General features: G+C 37.2%; 1 protein-coding gene across 3 annotated transcripts in view; it reads left to right on the top strand.

The window, feature by feature from the left end:
* Nucleotides 1–14,800, top strand: part of GRM7 (glutamate metabotropic receptor 7) — a 550,274-nt gene that overhangs the window by 481,354 nt on the left and 54,120 nt on the right. The window contains exons 9-10 of one of the 3 annotated variants that reach the window (XM_048857859.2): nucleotides 2,539–2,785; nucleotides 12,634–12,726. The exons of 1 other annotated variant lie outside the window; for it this stretch is intronic. In XM_048857859.2, the coding sequence (XP_048713816.1) occupies nucleotides 2,539–2,785; nucleotides 12,634–12,704 (318 nt within the window). In that variant the 3' untranslated portion in view covers nucleotides 12,705–12,726. The remainder of the gene's footprint in view (nucleotides 1–2,538; nucleotides 2,786–12,633; nucleotides 12,727–14,800) is intronic. One more of the 3 variants, XM_048857860.2, reaches the window with a different exon arrangement.

Below are 14,800 nucleotides of genomic sequence, written 5' to 3' on the forward strand. Positions count from 1 at the left end.
GGTATGAACATGCTTGAATAACTGGGAGATTTCTGCTTTCTGACCTGCATGATGGATCTCAACCCCTATACAGTGTTCTCCCTACTCACCTTTTGGCACCCGTGGGAAGTCAGAAGGATCAGAATCCATCATGTGGACCTGACAGGAGAATTTTGCCCTTCGTTTATATTATAAACTGCAGGTTCAAAAATTCAGGAGACTCTTTATTTATCTAATTAATTTTGTTCTTACCTAAGATCCATATTAAAAAAAGAAAAAAAAAAGATACTTTCAACTAGGTAAGATTTAAAAAAATATCTCTTAGTTACAGCTTGATATATGTTTATTTCCTTTTGCTCTTTTCATGATTTTCTTAGACTCTAAAACATTTTGTGCTGAAACTTGCATTGTGTCCACCTAACCCATCTGCTTCTCATACTGTGAGGCTGTTGTAAAGTCATCATGTTGCATTTATGACACTGTCCTGATTTCAGAGGGAGTCCTTTACTCCATTGCATTACTATTCTATAACCTGTTATTCCCCATTTTGTAGTTGTGCATTTGATTTTTCCTTTCTAACTGTTATACTTTGCATTTGTCTTTATTGAATGTCACCTTATTGATTTCAGACCAATTCTCTAATTTATCAAGGACATCTTGAATTATAATCCTGTCCTCCAAGGGTTTGCAACCCCTCCTAGTTTGGTGTAATCTGCAAATTTTACAAGCATACTTTCCACTCCATTATCCAAGCCATGAATGAAAAGATAGACCCTTGCAGGACCCTATTAGAGATGCCCTCTCAGTTTCACAACAAACCACTGATAACTGCTCTTTCTGTATGTTTTTTCCATTATTTTATTATTTTATTTATGAATTATTATATATTGTTACCAGTTTAAAAGAGATATTAAGGGACCCACTTCTCCTTTCAAGTACACCAGTATAATGTCACTGACATCAGTGCAGCTTCTCCTCATTACGCTAGTGTCACTCAGAAGGGAATCAGACATTAAGAAATCTGAGCAGAGGTTATACTTTTAAATGGCAATGTAGTTGTATATGAGTAAGAGAATATATATGGTGTATATCTAGATAGAAATAGAGATAAATATACATATCTGAACATATAAAATATAGACAGATATTTGTATTTGGTCCATCATATATTTTCACAGTCTTGAAGTCCTTTCTCTTGCAAAAGTCCATTGAAGATGAGTTTGGTCTGAGTGCGGAGTGAATAGAAATTGAGTAAGCACTTTAGTTTTAAGCTATGTGCTCCTTTATAGTTATATACTCATTTACTGAAGATATTTTATGTCCTCCACTGGTGTTCTTAATCAATATAATAGCAACTGTTATCCAGATAAAGCCTAGCAAGTTTGGGAACGTTCAAGTTCTTCTGAGAACAGGTATTTGGAAAAATGAGAGCAGTGTGGGCATTTAACTGTGCTACTGCATTTTTCTTGACATCATAAGAACAGATTGGTTTGCAGTGAGAAATATTGCATCCCAGAAGCAGTATTGCCTGGTGTGAACATTTTTCCTGGATGCGTGCATACAGTATATGCGAGGAGCACCTGCAAATATTGTGGTCCCTTTTTTCGCACTCACATATTTATTACATTGTCTCTAAACCTGTGTAATTAGAGCAATCCTTGAGACCCGAGCCTTGTTCCACTTTACGTATTGAAAAGATAAGCCTTGTTCCACTTTATGTATTGAAAAGATAAGTTTAAACAAAATTACAGCACTTCCAGTTATGTATGTGTGTAACATCTTTAAACAAAGTACGTGTTATGGATTTCTTTAATTCATATCTCACAGTACTAGCATTCTCTGAGTATTGCACATACCATTTTTGCTAACAAGCTTAACTGCAAGTCAGCAGTATGCAAATCCATTTTATATTCTTTGGGTACTTATATTACTCATTTTGAATAAACAGCAGAAATTTGAAATACGGTTGTTGAAAAGTTACCAGAATTTAAAAGACAGCTTTAATAAAATTTCTAAACAAGTTGAACTGTTACATTTATAGTGTTCATCTTCCCTAATGGGGGAATCTGGTTTCAGTTAAAAGAGAGTTAATTCTAGATTTACACTAGTGTAACTGAAACCAGAATCTGACCTTCACATGCTGAATAAAATATAAAATAAAATAAAATAAATAAAGCTATACTTGCAGTGTATGCCCAAAATCAGAGCAGTCAGAGCTTTTGCAAGATCCCGAGTGTCCTCAGCTGCTACTGATTTCATGGTAGTTGATGCCCATTGGTAGAGAAGAGCTCTCAGTAATTTGCTGGATCAGATTCTATGTTAGTGGCTGTTATTTGTAAACTCAATAGAAGGTTTTTCAGAATGTTAATAAATTACTAAAGCCTGCTTCAGTGTTACTCTTCTCTTTCTGTTGCATCTCACAAAGCATGATGCTTTGTTGCCTAGACGTTTAGCCCATCTCAAGAAGCCTGACTATACTTAACACCTCCTCTTTAAGTGCGACTACATATTTCCCAATCATTTTATTTGTAATAGTGTCTCATGTGTTATGTCTCCTAGCTCTACATACAAACTACCACACTTACAATATCCATGAACTTAAGTGCTTCAGTGGCCCTGGGGATGCTTTACATGCCGAAAGTGTACATCATCATCTTCCATCCTGAACTAAATGTCCAGAAACGGAAACGCAGCTTCAAGGCCGTAGTGACGGCAGCGACCATGTCATCACGGCTTTCGCACAAAGCAAGTGACAGGCCCAATGGGGAAGCAAAAACAGAACTTTGTGAAAATGTAGACCCAAACAGTAAGTATTTCTAAACCTATTACTTGGCTATTTGTGTGTTCTGGGAATGTGTTGACCAATATTCTATTTTTAGATCCTTCATATAATCTGATCTCCTCAATTAAAGTTTTTATGTAATATATTTCTTTTAATATCTCCATGGATGTCCTTTTTATGACATTCGCTCTTTTCTTCCCACCTTTTGATGCTTGCCTACTAGGAAAAACTCTTCAGACTATACAGCTGGGAGCAACTCCTCCTCCTCCTTCTCCTCCTCTGGGAACATTGCTCTAAGAACAGTAGCCTTTTAGAGTATTGACCCCACCACTGTGCAATAATACACGCCCCGATGTAATGAGATCTAAGTTCCATCCCAATCCCTGCAGCTATAATGTCCAGTCTGAACTGTGGAGGCAGGACTCAAACCATAGTATTCAGGAGCAGTGGGTGGTCTTAATCCTTTCTGTGTTTATGTACTTGGGCTGTGGTTATTTACTTATAACGTGCATAACCAAATACTTGTACACACACAAAGAAACCTCTGTTAAACGCCCTGAGAGCATTCCCATCTAATGGTTTGATCCATCTCCCTGTAAGAAAGATATATCTCACTGAAGTTCATTTGAGTCTTTCCACTGATTTTGGAGGAATCTGGACAGAAAGGATGTTTCCAGTTTCTTTAATTTCCTTAATGTGGATGTCATGGTATAGTGTAGCACAAAATCACATACTGAGGCCATCACATTTTATTTGCATTTGTATTTGAACCTGCATGGAATTCAGGAAGGGAGATAGCTGCACAGCATACTGTAAAGGTTTAGACACATCTGCAATTTTGGGTAAACCAGATCAGAATGTGAAGAAATGCCCTTGCTTTGCTCAGATTCAGTTCATCCATTTGCTGCTGAAACCCCTGCCGCTTTCTGTCAGTTAAAGGATGGCCTGAATAGCTGCCCTGAAGTAGAAACTCCACTGCCAAAGCAAAGTGGAAATGGCTAGCAAACACCGCATTTCCCCTGGGTGGTTGTATCATACAGCTGTACAAAATGTGTTCTAACTGAACTGAGAAACCAGAATTTTTTCTTCAAAAGGGATGGGCACCCTTATTAAGGATTGGTAGTAGAGTGACAGTCATTAAAGGAAACAATCCTGATCAATCAGGGCCAATATTCTGCCATTCTTACTCAGGCTGAATAGAACCTTACTCATGAGGATTGCTATAGAAGTCAACAGGATAGGATTACTTGAAGAGTAAGGAGCTACCCTGCATGAATTAAGGAGGCAGAATTTTGCCCTAAATTAAATTCCTATTATTCAGTACAGTAAATCTGTCTATTTCATCATATAAAATCCCTCCCCTCCAAAATTATCCCTGTCCTTTAAATCCACTCACTGCTGTGATTTCTGTGCTGCTAAGGTCCAGTCACACAATGTTCTGAGCACCTTCAGCTTCCACTGATTTTAACACCTAACACAGCCAAGCCTGAGATGAGCTAAATTGGCCTTTTGAATGAGGAATGGGAGAAGAGAGGGAAGGAGGAACAATAACAACAAAAGCATAGGAAGAAGGAATCTACTAAGATGAAATATAGCTAGGGAAGGGAATGAGAAAATGAGTGTGTAATTGAGTGGCATTTTCACAGATTACTATTCTCGTGGAGCTGATGGGAATATTTTTTTTCATGGAAAATTTTGACTTTTCAGTAAAAAATCAAAAGCTGAAAAAACAAAAATTGTCAGTCAAATGCTTTTGGTTTAAAGTGGAAAAATTCAATCGGGAAATACTGCCTTGGTGACTCATGGGATTCACATCTGAGGTGCCTCGTGACTTTGTTTTCCTCCATGGGTCAAGATCCTTGAGTGAACTACATAAGAGCAGCCATACTGGGTCAAACCAATAGTCCATCTAGCCCAGTATTGTGTACCTGACAGTGGCCAAAACCAGATGCTTTAGAGGCAATGAACAGAATTGAGTGATTCGTCCCCTGTCAGTTAGAAGTATAGGGACACAAGGAGAATGGGGTTGCATCCTTGACCATTGTGGCTGATTGCCATTGATGTCCTCCATAAACTTATCCATTCTTTTTTGAACCCAGTTATACTTTTGGCCTTCCCAACAACACAGGGCAATGAGTTCCACAGGTTGGTTCTGTGTTGTGTGAAGAAGTACTTTCTTTTGTTTGTTTTAAACCTGTTGCCTATTAATTTCATCAGATGACCCCTTGTGTTATCTGAAGGGGTAAATGGCACTTCCCTATTCAGTTTCTCTACACCATTCATGATTTTATAGACCTCCATCATATCCATTTTAGTCATCTTTTATAAGATGAACAGTTTCAGACTTTTTAATTTCCTCTTATAGAAGCTGTTCCATAACTCTACTGATGTTTTGTTGTCATCCTCTGAACCTTTTACAATTCTAATACATATTTTTGAGATGGGACAACCAGAACTGCAAACAGTACTCAAGGTGTGGGTGTACCAGGCATTTATATATATTATCTGTCTTATTATCTATCCCTTCCCTAATGGATCCTAATATTCTGTTAGCTTTTTTGCCTGCTGCTTCACATTGAGTGGTTGTTTTCAGAGAACTACCCACAATGACTCCAAGATCTTTTTATTGAGTTGTAACAGCTAATTTAGACTCCGTCTTTTTGTAGATATTGTTGGGATTATTTTTTTCCAATGTGCATTACTATGCACTTATCAACATTGAATTTGTCGCCCAGTCACCCAGTTTAGTGAGATCACTTCGTAAGTCTTTGCAGTCAGTTTTGAACTTAACTGTCTGGATTAATTTTGTATTATCTGCAAATTTTGTCACTTCACTGTTCCTCCACCTTTTCCAGATCTTTTGTGAATAAGTTGAACAGCACAGATCCCAAGAGAGATCACTGGGGGAGCCCACTATTTATCTTTTCTGAAAACTGACCATTTATTTCTACTCTTTGTTTCCTATCTTTTAACCATTTCCATGAGAGGACCTACCTTCTTATCCCATGACTGCTTACTTTTCTTAAGAGCCTTTGGTAAGGGATCTTGTCAAAGAATTTCTGAAAGTCCCAGTACACTAAATCAACTGGATCATCCTTTTCCACATGCTTGTTGACTCTCACAGAGAATTCAAATAGATTGATGAGGCATGATTTCCCTTTAGAAAAACCACATTGACTCTTCTCCAACCTATCATATTTATTTATCTAGGTGTGTTATCATTCTGCTGTTTGCTATAGTTTCAACCAATTTGCCTGGTACTGAAATTAGGCTTACCAGTCTGTAATTACCAGGATTACCTCTGGAGCCTTTTTTAAGAATAGGCATTACATTAGCTACCCTCCAATCATCTGGTATAGGAGCTGATTTAAGGTTACATACCACATTAAGTAATTCTGCAATTTCATATTTGAGTTCCTTCAGAATTCTTGATGACTTATTCCTGTTTAATTAATCGGTTCATTCCAAAACCACCCCTGTTGACACCTCCATCTGGAATAGTTCCTCAGAATCGCCACCTAAAAAGAATGGCTCTGGTGTGTGGATCTCCCCCATATCTGCTGTGAAGACCAATGCAAGAATTTGTTTAGTTTCTCTACAAAGGCCTTGTCTTCCTTGAGTGCTCCTTCAGCACCTCAATCTTCCACTGGCACCACTTCCTGTTTGGCAAGCTTCCTGCTTCTGATGTACTTAATTATTTTGTTGTTACTTTCTGTATCTTTAGCTAGTTGTTCTTCAGATTCTTTCTTGGCCTACCTTTTTATACTTTTACAGTTGACTTGCCAGAGTTTATGCTCCTTTCTATTTTACTCACTAGGATATGACTTCCAATTTTTAAAGGATACCTTTTTTACTCTGCTGTTTAGCCATGGTAGCATTATTTTGGGGCCCTTAGCATTTTATTTAATTATTTACTGGTTTGTTTATTTATTTAGCATTTTAGTTAATATACTTTGAGCCATATTATAGTGTTTTTAAATAGTCGCCATGCAGTTTGCAGTCATTTCAGCCTTGTGATTTTTCCTTTTAAATTCCATTTAATAAGTTTACTTGTCTTTATGTAGTTCCCATTTTTGAAGTTAAATCCTACTGTGGTGAGTTTCTTTGGCATTTTTCCCCTGAAAGGATGTTAAATTTAATTTATATTATGGTTGTGATTACCTAGTGCTTCAGCTGTATTCACCTGTTTGACCAGATGCTGTATTCCATTTAGGATTACATGAAGAATTGCCTCTCCTCTTGTGGGTTCCAAGACAAGCTCCTCCAAGGCACTCTAGTTCACCCATCTTACTATTTAGACTTCTAGTAGTTGCGTATAAGCACTTGTACATTTTCATAGAATCATAGAATATCAGGGTTGGAAGGGACCTCAGGAGGTCATCTAGTCCAACCCCCTGCTCAAAGCAGGACCAATCCCCAATTAAATCATCCCAGCCAGGGCTTTGTCAAGCCTGACCTTAAAAACTTCTAAGGAAGGAGATTCTACCACCTCCCTAGGTAACGCATTCCAGTGTTTCACCACCCTCCTAGTGAAAAAGTTTTTCCTAATATCCAACCTAAACCTCCCCCACTGCAACTTGAGACCATTACTCCTTGTCCTGTCCTCTTCTACCACTGAGAATAGTCTAGAACCATCCTCTCTGGAACCACCTCTCAGGTAGTTGAAAGCAGCTATCAAACCCCCCCCCCCCATTCTTCATTTTGTCAATATTCAGTGCTCTCTTTCATGTTACATTTAATTGCTCCTCACTAGCTCTTACCAGTATTTTACCAACTTCTTTCCTATCGTCTTTATTAGGAGATAGAGTTCTCCCTTTAATAAATTCATCCCTAAGGGATGTGTCTGCCAGAACCATGTGCTCATCTGCACTTGTTGGCTTTCCCCCAACCCTTACTTTAAAAAATCCTCTACTAACTTTTTAATTTTACATGCCAGCTGTCTGGTGCCATTTTAGTTTAAGTGGGGCCCATCTCTCCTGTTCCTAAAAAGGTACCCAGTTCTGAATAAACCTAAAACCCTCTTCCCTACAGCATCCATGATCTGTTTTGTCTTTGTAGCCCTGTGCATTGGAACTGGAAGCATTTCAGAGAATACTACTATGGAGGTCCTGGGATTTACATCTCCTATGATGCACCTTGATGGCATTTCTTAATTGACCCTTTTGCAGTTGATGCATATTTAGTTTTGAATTTTGTGTAATTAAAATTTTCAAAGAAAAGGAGACTTTTTCATGAAAAACGTTGTCTAGTTTAGAATCCAATTTTCCTTAGAAAGCCTGTTTTGGGGTTTTTTTTTGCCATTCCTATGTTGTAGGCTTGGATTTCCAAAAGCACCTAACAGAGTTAGGTGTCCAAATCTCATAAAAATCAACAAGGTTTAGGCACCTAACTCTGTCAATCTCCTTTGAAAATCCCATCCTCAAGGACCAATTTTTGATCTCTTTTATACTACTTTTTAAAACTAGAGTACATTGTTACTGAGAGCAGAATCTTACAAAGGGTAATACAATTAATAATAATTAATAATAATTCTAACTCACATATGCAGGGAGAATGTTTTTTTGTATTCTCCTTCATATGCATATCATATTCCTAAATATCTACGTACATTTCTCATGTTGTCTCATCAGGAGCAGTATGACTACCTACTGTGTTAACCTTTCTGCAAATACCATATTGTGTAATTTTACATGATTAACAAGCTGAAATTTTCTTTGAAGTATATATATATATATATGTATATGTGTGTGTATGTGTACATACACATACAATACTATTCTATGTTAATACCATAGATATTCTTCATTTATAGAACACGTGCACTCATGACAATTGTTAGAAAATCTAATCTAACAAGCTAGACAGCTCATGTGCTTAAGATGTTTTAGTACCATGACCCTGCAACATTAATGTTAATGAGAGCCTTGCCATTGACTTCAATGAGTGTAGGCTCAAACTCATAGGACATATTCTGTGAACTTCTAGATTGGATAATTTTGGTGAAAAATGTTGAAATTTCACTTTTCAATGTCCAAATATTTTAAAAGAAATATTGGCAGAATTCTTGCAATGGTTTTGTTGTTTCAGACAGCTATAACAGATGAGGACTGTTTCATTTTTAAAAAAGCATTTCAAAGAAATGTTGAAAAAATTCCAATATCAAAAAGACACTGAAAAGCTTGTGGAAAATTTTTACCAGTGTTTCAGTAATAACATGTTTTTTCTAGCACCGATGGAACAAACATTTGATGAAATTTCAGAATTTTGAAATTTGAAAAATATACAAGAACAATGGTCCTCCTCCTCCATTTTTCACACAACTATCAGCTGGTCATTTTTTTTTTTAATTTCTAAATGTTGATTTTCCCCCCCTAAAATTATTGTAAGTGTTCTTCCGTCCCCCCTCCCCCTTTTCTGTGTGACCCATTTAATATTTTTATAGTGAGTAGACTACAGCTAATTGTCATCAGTGGAGGAAACTGAGGGGGTTGGAACAAAAGCAGTGGATGTCCCCTCTGAGTTCTGAACTGTTGTGAGATAACACAAAGATGATTAAACATAGATTGTCATTTCCCGGTTTCCATCATTACACAGTATGTTACATCTGAAGGCAAAAATGGAAAGAGGGTTGAAGGATGAGGAGGAGCACATACAGTCAATATTAGAAAGTGCTGCCTTAGGGTACAGATCTAATTTTCACATCAAAAGTTTTTATTTGTTTCAAGTGAGTAAGCACAGTTTTATTTACAAGTTTGATTTTCAAAGGCATTTCCTGGTAACTCTATTGCTTTGAAATTTGTTCAAGCATTTTATGGTGAGGGTGCCATTATATTTTGGGGAGGGGGAATGTTGAACGTTTTATACTGAGAGTAATTCTGTGCTGAACCACCAGCATGAGATTCATGTACCTCCAAACATTGGGGTGACTGATGACTGAACCCAAGTAAACCAGATGTTGGTTGCCAAGGCTATTTAGCTGCCAAACGCTTAGGATCAAAAAGAAAATTACTTTACCAAATGAAAGAAAGAAAGAAAGAAAGAAAGAAAGAAAGAAAGAAAGAAAGAAAGAAAGAAAGAAAGAATATGTTTTACTAAACCTCTATGTGTACTGCTGGCATTTAATCTAAAGAAAAAGAAAAGAAATTATGCAGTGAACCAGAAATGTTTCATGTAAAGCATTGACACCAGTATATTTGTAAGCACAAAGGTTTTTTAGCTTTATTGGCATTCTGTAAGGGCTTGATCCTGCATGGGGCTGAGCATCCCCAACTTCCATGAGACTTGAAGGTGCTCAAAGCTGTGTAGAGAAGCACTTAGCAGGACTGAGCCTAATTGGGGAAGTTTAAAAGTGAGTGCAAAGAGTAGAACTGCAATCATGGAGGAAGAAAAACAACCCAAGATGCAGGGGCAATGATTTTATGTCCCACCCAGTAGGGGAAATTAGGAGTGTTACTGACCTTGGGTTGGGATATGAGAGGAGTGGGAAATGTCACAAGCTGTGCTCGCCTGATCTCAATTGAAACAGGTTTCATGATCAATGGAATGCTTTGAGACCAAGCTTTTCAAACTTTAATAATCTCATTTTTAACAATTCTGATAATCATTACATCTGGTATGTGCATGCTTTTACTCATTTAACAACTTTGTTCTGCTATTACATGTTTGCATTAAAAATGTTCTCCAGCAGCTTAAGACGAGCAGAAATTGGTGCACAGCAGCTTTCTTCTTTAAACAAGTTCATTCTTCTCTCGTGCGTTTCTTTGGTTGAATTTCACAGTATTTGAAAAGACGCTCTTCATCATGTCTTAAATTGAGTGAATAGAGAATTCCCATTCTGCCTTATCCATCATGTATTTGTGTTTCCGCTGCAAGAGTAGAAGGTCAAACTTGGACAAAAATAAAAATCTCCAACCCATACTTAGCTTACGGTGAGGATTATGTATAATTACTGCTTACACTTAGCCACTTACATGAATGTATGGCTTTTGCAAAATACAGCAACAAGAAAACAAGATCTCAGTGGTTTGGTAATGAGAGAATTGTCTCTCTAACAAGCTAGACATAGTATACCTTACAGACAGGCCATTTGCTTTTCAAGCATTCTAGCGTTTAAGAATCCTTGAGTAGCAAAGTATTCTGCATGTTTCCATTGGTGTGACTGCAAAACTGCCTCCTTTTTTAGGATTTTCCAGTGTTCCCTTCACAGAGCAATTTTCATGGTGAAAAAGTGCACCTACAAGATAAGTAAAAGAACTAGACTAATGATATTTACTCAAACTGTCATAGCTGACTCCTGAAGCAACAATTCTAAATTGGGTGGAGAATGTTAACTAACCTGGCAATGTGATTCCAGTGTGTAGCTATAAGGAGAACAGCTGGTTTTCTTATCTTGTCCTTGCCAACTGAAGTTTGTTCTATGTGACTTTTTGTTGTTTCAAAACCCTCTCAAGCGTATAGTACATAGTGTCCCCATGATCTGGAACTCCTGAGACCAGTGTTTTGGCAAGTTGTTTTCTTTGCAGGAGCAGACTAAGGATTTTTTGTGACTGATGAAATCAATAGATTGCCCTGCAATTGCAGATGCCACCCTCTGACACGTTCAAGAAATTGGACCCACAGAAATATCTGTTGGCAATTTTTTTTTTCATTTTTGTGATTTCCCTACTTAGCTTTTGCTTTGTGATTGACAGTGGTCTTTCTCAGAGAGTAGTCTACTAACTTATGATAGTGGGTAGCAGAGGTGACAGATCAGTATGATATAAGCCAAACATAGTAGTAAGCAAAGTGAAGTAAAACAGATGGTGAGAAAGAGTAGCTTGTTCAGTTAGGGTCCATTCACCTCGCTTGGAGATGAGGTACTGTAGCTTGTTGAGATGTGGCAAAAAGAATGGTGTCACCAACTATCTATGGCAGAACTTTCAATATGGCCTGGTTTTTAGAAGTTTGAGCAACCACAACTCCTATTGAAATAAATGGGGGTTTCTGGTGCTCAGCACATCTATAAATCTGTCCAAAGTGACTTCTTCTCTTTCCCTTTGACTATGTGTTGAGTAGAAATTACTAGGCAATCAATGTAGCTTGCAGTTTTTACTGAGATGTAATTGGTGCCTTTTATAACTAAACAAAATGTGATGTATTTGTTTTCTTTATAAAATAACTTTTTATAATATGTTATCCGAGATATGTGGCTCTCCGGTTAGTGCAGTGTAAGCAGATCAAAAATGAAAGCCCCACTCTGACATGCTTCTCTATCTCCGAAATGCAAGATAATAAGAATACAACTTTGTCAAGCCTCATTTTTGTGGGTGTTAAGAATGGATATTGGATTCCCATCAGCAAGCTGTGAGTGGTGTATATGAAATGAAAACATCCCATGTCTCAGAGAGAATTATAGACACTGCTGCGCAAATGCCACTTTGCTGTGCTGTTTTGTTTTTGTTTCTTCATTTGTGTTGAATCCTAACATCACTGACACAACGTTGCCTGTTACGTCTTTCTGAGAAAAACCTTAAATGGCTGTTGGTGTTGCTGGGAAACCTCAGAGCGATTGCATGGATGAGGGTGGCTGGATTCTGAGAGAAAGGGGAACTAAACAAAGCTTTTCCAGGGCTGGTGCAGATGGGAAGTATCCAATCAGTCCCTCTCATATGTAGTAGGCATCTGCTCCTATGTTCAGAGGTACCTGAACTTTTGTGAACTGGTTTGTTTATTTTTAATCCACAGCAAATTGTTTATACTGCAAGCTTTTCACTCTTACTGTTCTAATCCCAGATCTTCAATCGAATAAATTTTATGATCTCAGTGACAGGACAAAGCAAAATGATTCTATTGTGAACATATTGTACATATCAATATATTTACTTTTCCTGTAGACTGCATACCACCAGTAAGAAAGAGTGTACAAAAATCTGTTACTTGGTACACTATTCCACCTACAGTATAGCTTTTGCCTGCTTTCCAAGAAGGTAAGAAATAATCTAGCTTTTTTACTTTATTATATGTTTATTTTATATTAATATCAAAAAGAAAAGAATATTAGAACTGTGCACTGGTTTCGTTGTGTTGGAACAAGAATCTACCCTAAACGTTGTTCATATTTCAACTAGCAAGAAGGAAAGACTATAAAAAAATAGAACTGTTGGGCCAAAACTTGAGATGATGTAAATTGGTATAGCTCGAGAGCTAGGTGGTGATGTTATTATTGAACTTGGTGGAGCTACATCAGTTTAAACCTGATGAGGATCTAGCCCATTCACTAGAAATTAAATCTGAATAAAAAGTTAGCAAAAGTTACTTACAGCAATCATGTCTAAGAACTGGCAAGATGATTTCTGAATCATTTCTAGAAACCTCCCATAGGTTGGCTGGGAGCATAAAAGTAATATAGCACTCTTATGTGGTCAGTTTTCTAATGGTGTTAAAATAAACAGATTTACAAGCATTTTTGTAGGGTAGAGAATCACAGTGGAATGATGTCTACACTGGAATAGGGGTTTCTGACCAAGTTTTGAGGGTTGATTTTACTGAGTGTTATTACTACACACTTTGTGGACAGGTGAATTAATTTTGTGTTTGTGGACTTATCAAGGAGGACGTGCTGTGTTCCAGAGGAATTTGGGTAATAAGAGTCCATCTGATAATTTTGTGAAAAGCAATAATGTTAATAAACATTTTTTATTTCTGAAATTGTGTGTGTGTTGGTGTTGTGTTTTGGCCTTTTCTTTCTGATTTTGCCCATATATGAAAAACATTGTCGTTGTTATGGTGTTACTCATATTATGTGCTGGAAAATAAATCTGTGTAGCTTTTTCGTGGAGCTACAGGGTCATGAAAGTTCCAGTCAGCTGAGCCAGAATACCTGAGACTTTACAATTGCAGGCCTAGGAATGGTTAACAGGGGTATTACTTGAATCATGTCTATATTGTCAAAGGGAAAGATCAGAGATAAAGGGTCAGAATCTTTGTTGGAATAAATCAGCGTAGCGACATTGAAAATAAGTTTGGATTCAGTGAGACTTCTGAACATTCTAATTGGTCCTTATTTCATTTGAATCCGTTCATGTAATCCTAACTTAAAGCAGAAAGATTTATTATATATATGAAGATCATAAAGGCACAGAGATAAGAAAGGAGCATAATCACTGGGGTCAAAAATAACTAGTATGGAGAGGACATGCAAGATATTATTTCAGGTCAAATGAGGGGTAGCAGGTAACCACAGGAAGACCAAATTGCCAAGGAGGAAAATGAGAAAGGTAGAAATAAATAAATGAGGTTGGAGAGGTTGCCAGCCTAGAAAGAAATAACTGTTATTAATTGCCTCCATTTTTACATTTACATATTTACATAGTTACATATTTACAGATATAAGGATTTGGCACAACATGCTCTAAAGCAGAATATTCCTTGTAATGCTCCTGGATATTGTGAAAACCACAGTTATCCTCATGCGTGGTAGGCATTAATTAGTTGATTCTTGTTCATTGCTTTCAACACGTCAAGGGGTATTGTCAAAACCATGCAAGAGATTCAGATGCTTGATTCCTATTAAAAATTAAAGGACTTCAAACCCCTTAGGCTGATTTGAAAATCTCAGCCCTACAGTGCTACAGAAGTGCTAAGAAGGAGGAGGAGGATGATCTGATCCTGAGGTTCTCTCTCAAACTGTAGAACTCTTCTGTTTCCATCCTTCTTCAACAAGTATTTTCTTAACTTGTGCTGATTGTTTGTCTGGATGCTATAACCTTTTGGTTTGCTTTTCCAGAAAAGAACAGGAAAAAATCTGCATTCCCTCATGTGCTGTATTAAAAGCAAACACAATGTTATCAGAAGGGGGAGGGGGAGAAATCAACACTTATGAACAGATATTTGTTTTGCTTACTAACCAATCTGTGTTTACACGTAAGTATTGTATTACCCTATTACCTGACTATGTCAATTTCCCATAAATGGTGTATGGAAACATGTATTTATAAACCTTTTCAGTTGTTTCCCAGGAGTGACAACAATATTTCTTTACTTTTAAAATGGATAAAAACA

The sequence above is a fragment of the Caretta caretta genome, chromosome 7 (assembly GCF_965140235.1).
Source record: "Caretta caretta isolate rCarCar2 chromosome 7, rCarCar1.hap1, whole genome shotgun sequence".
In the NCBI taxonomy this organism is placed as follows: Eukaryota; Metazoa; Chordata; order Testudines; family Cheloniidae; genus Caretta; species Caretta caretta.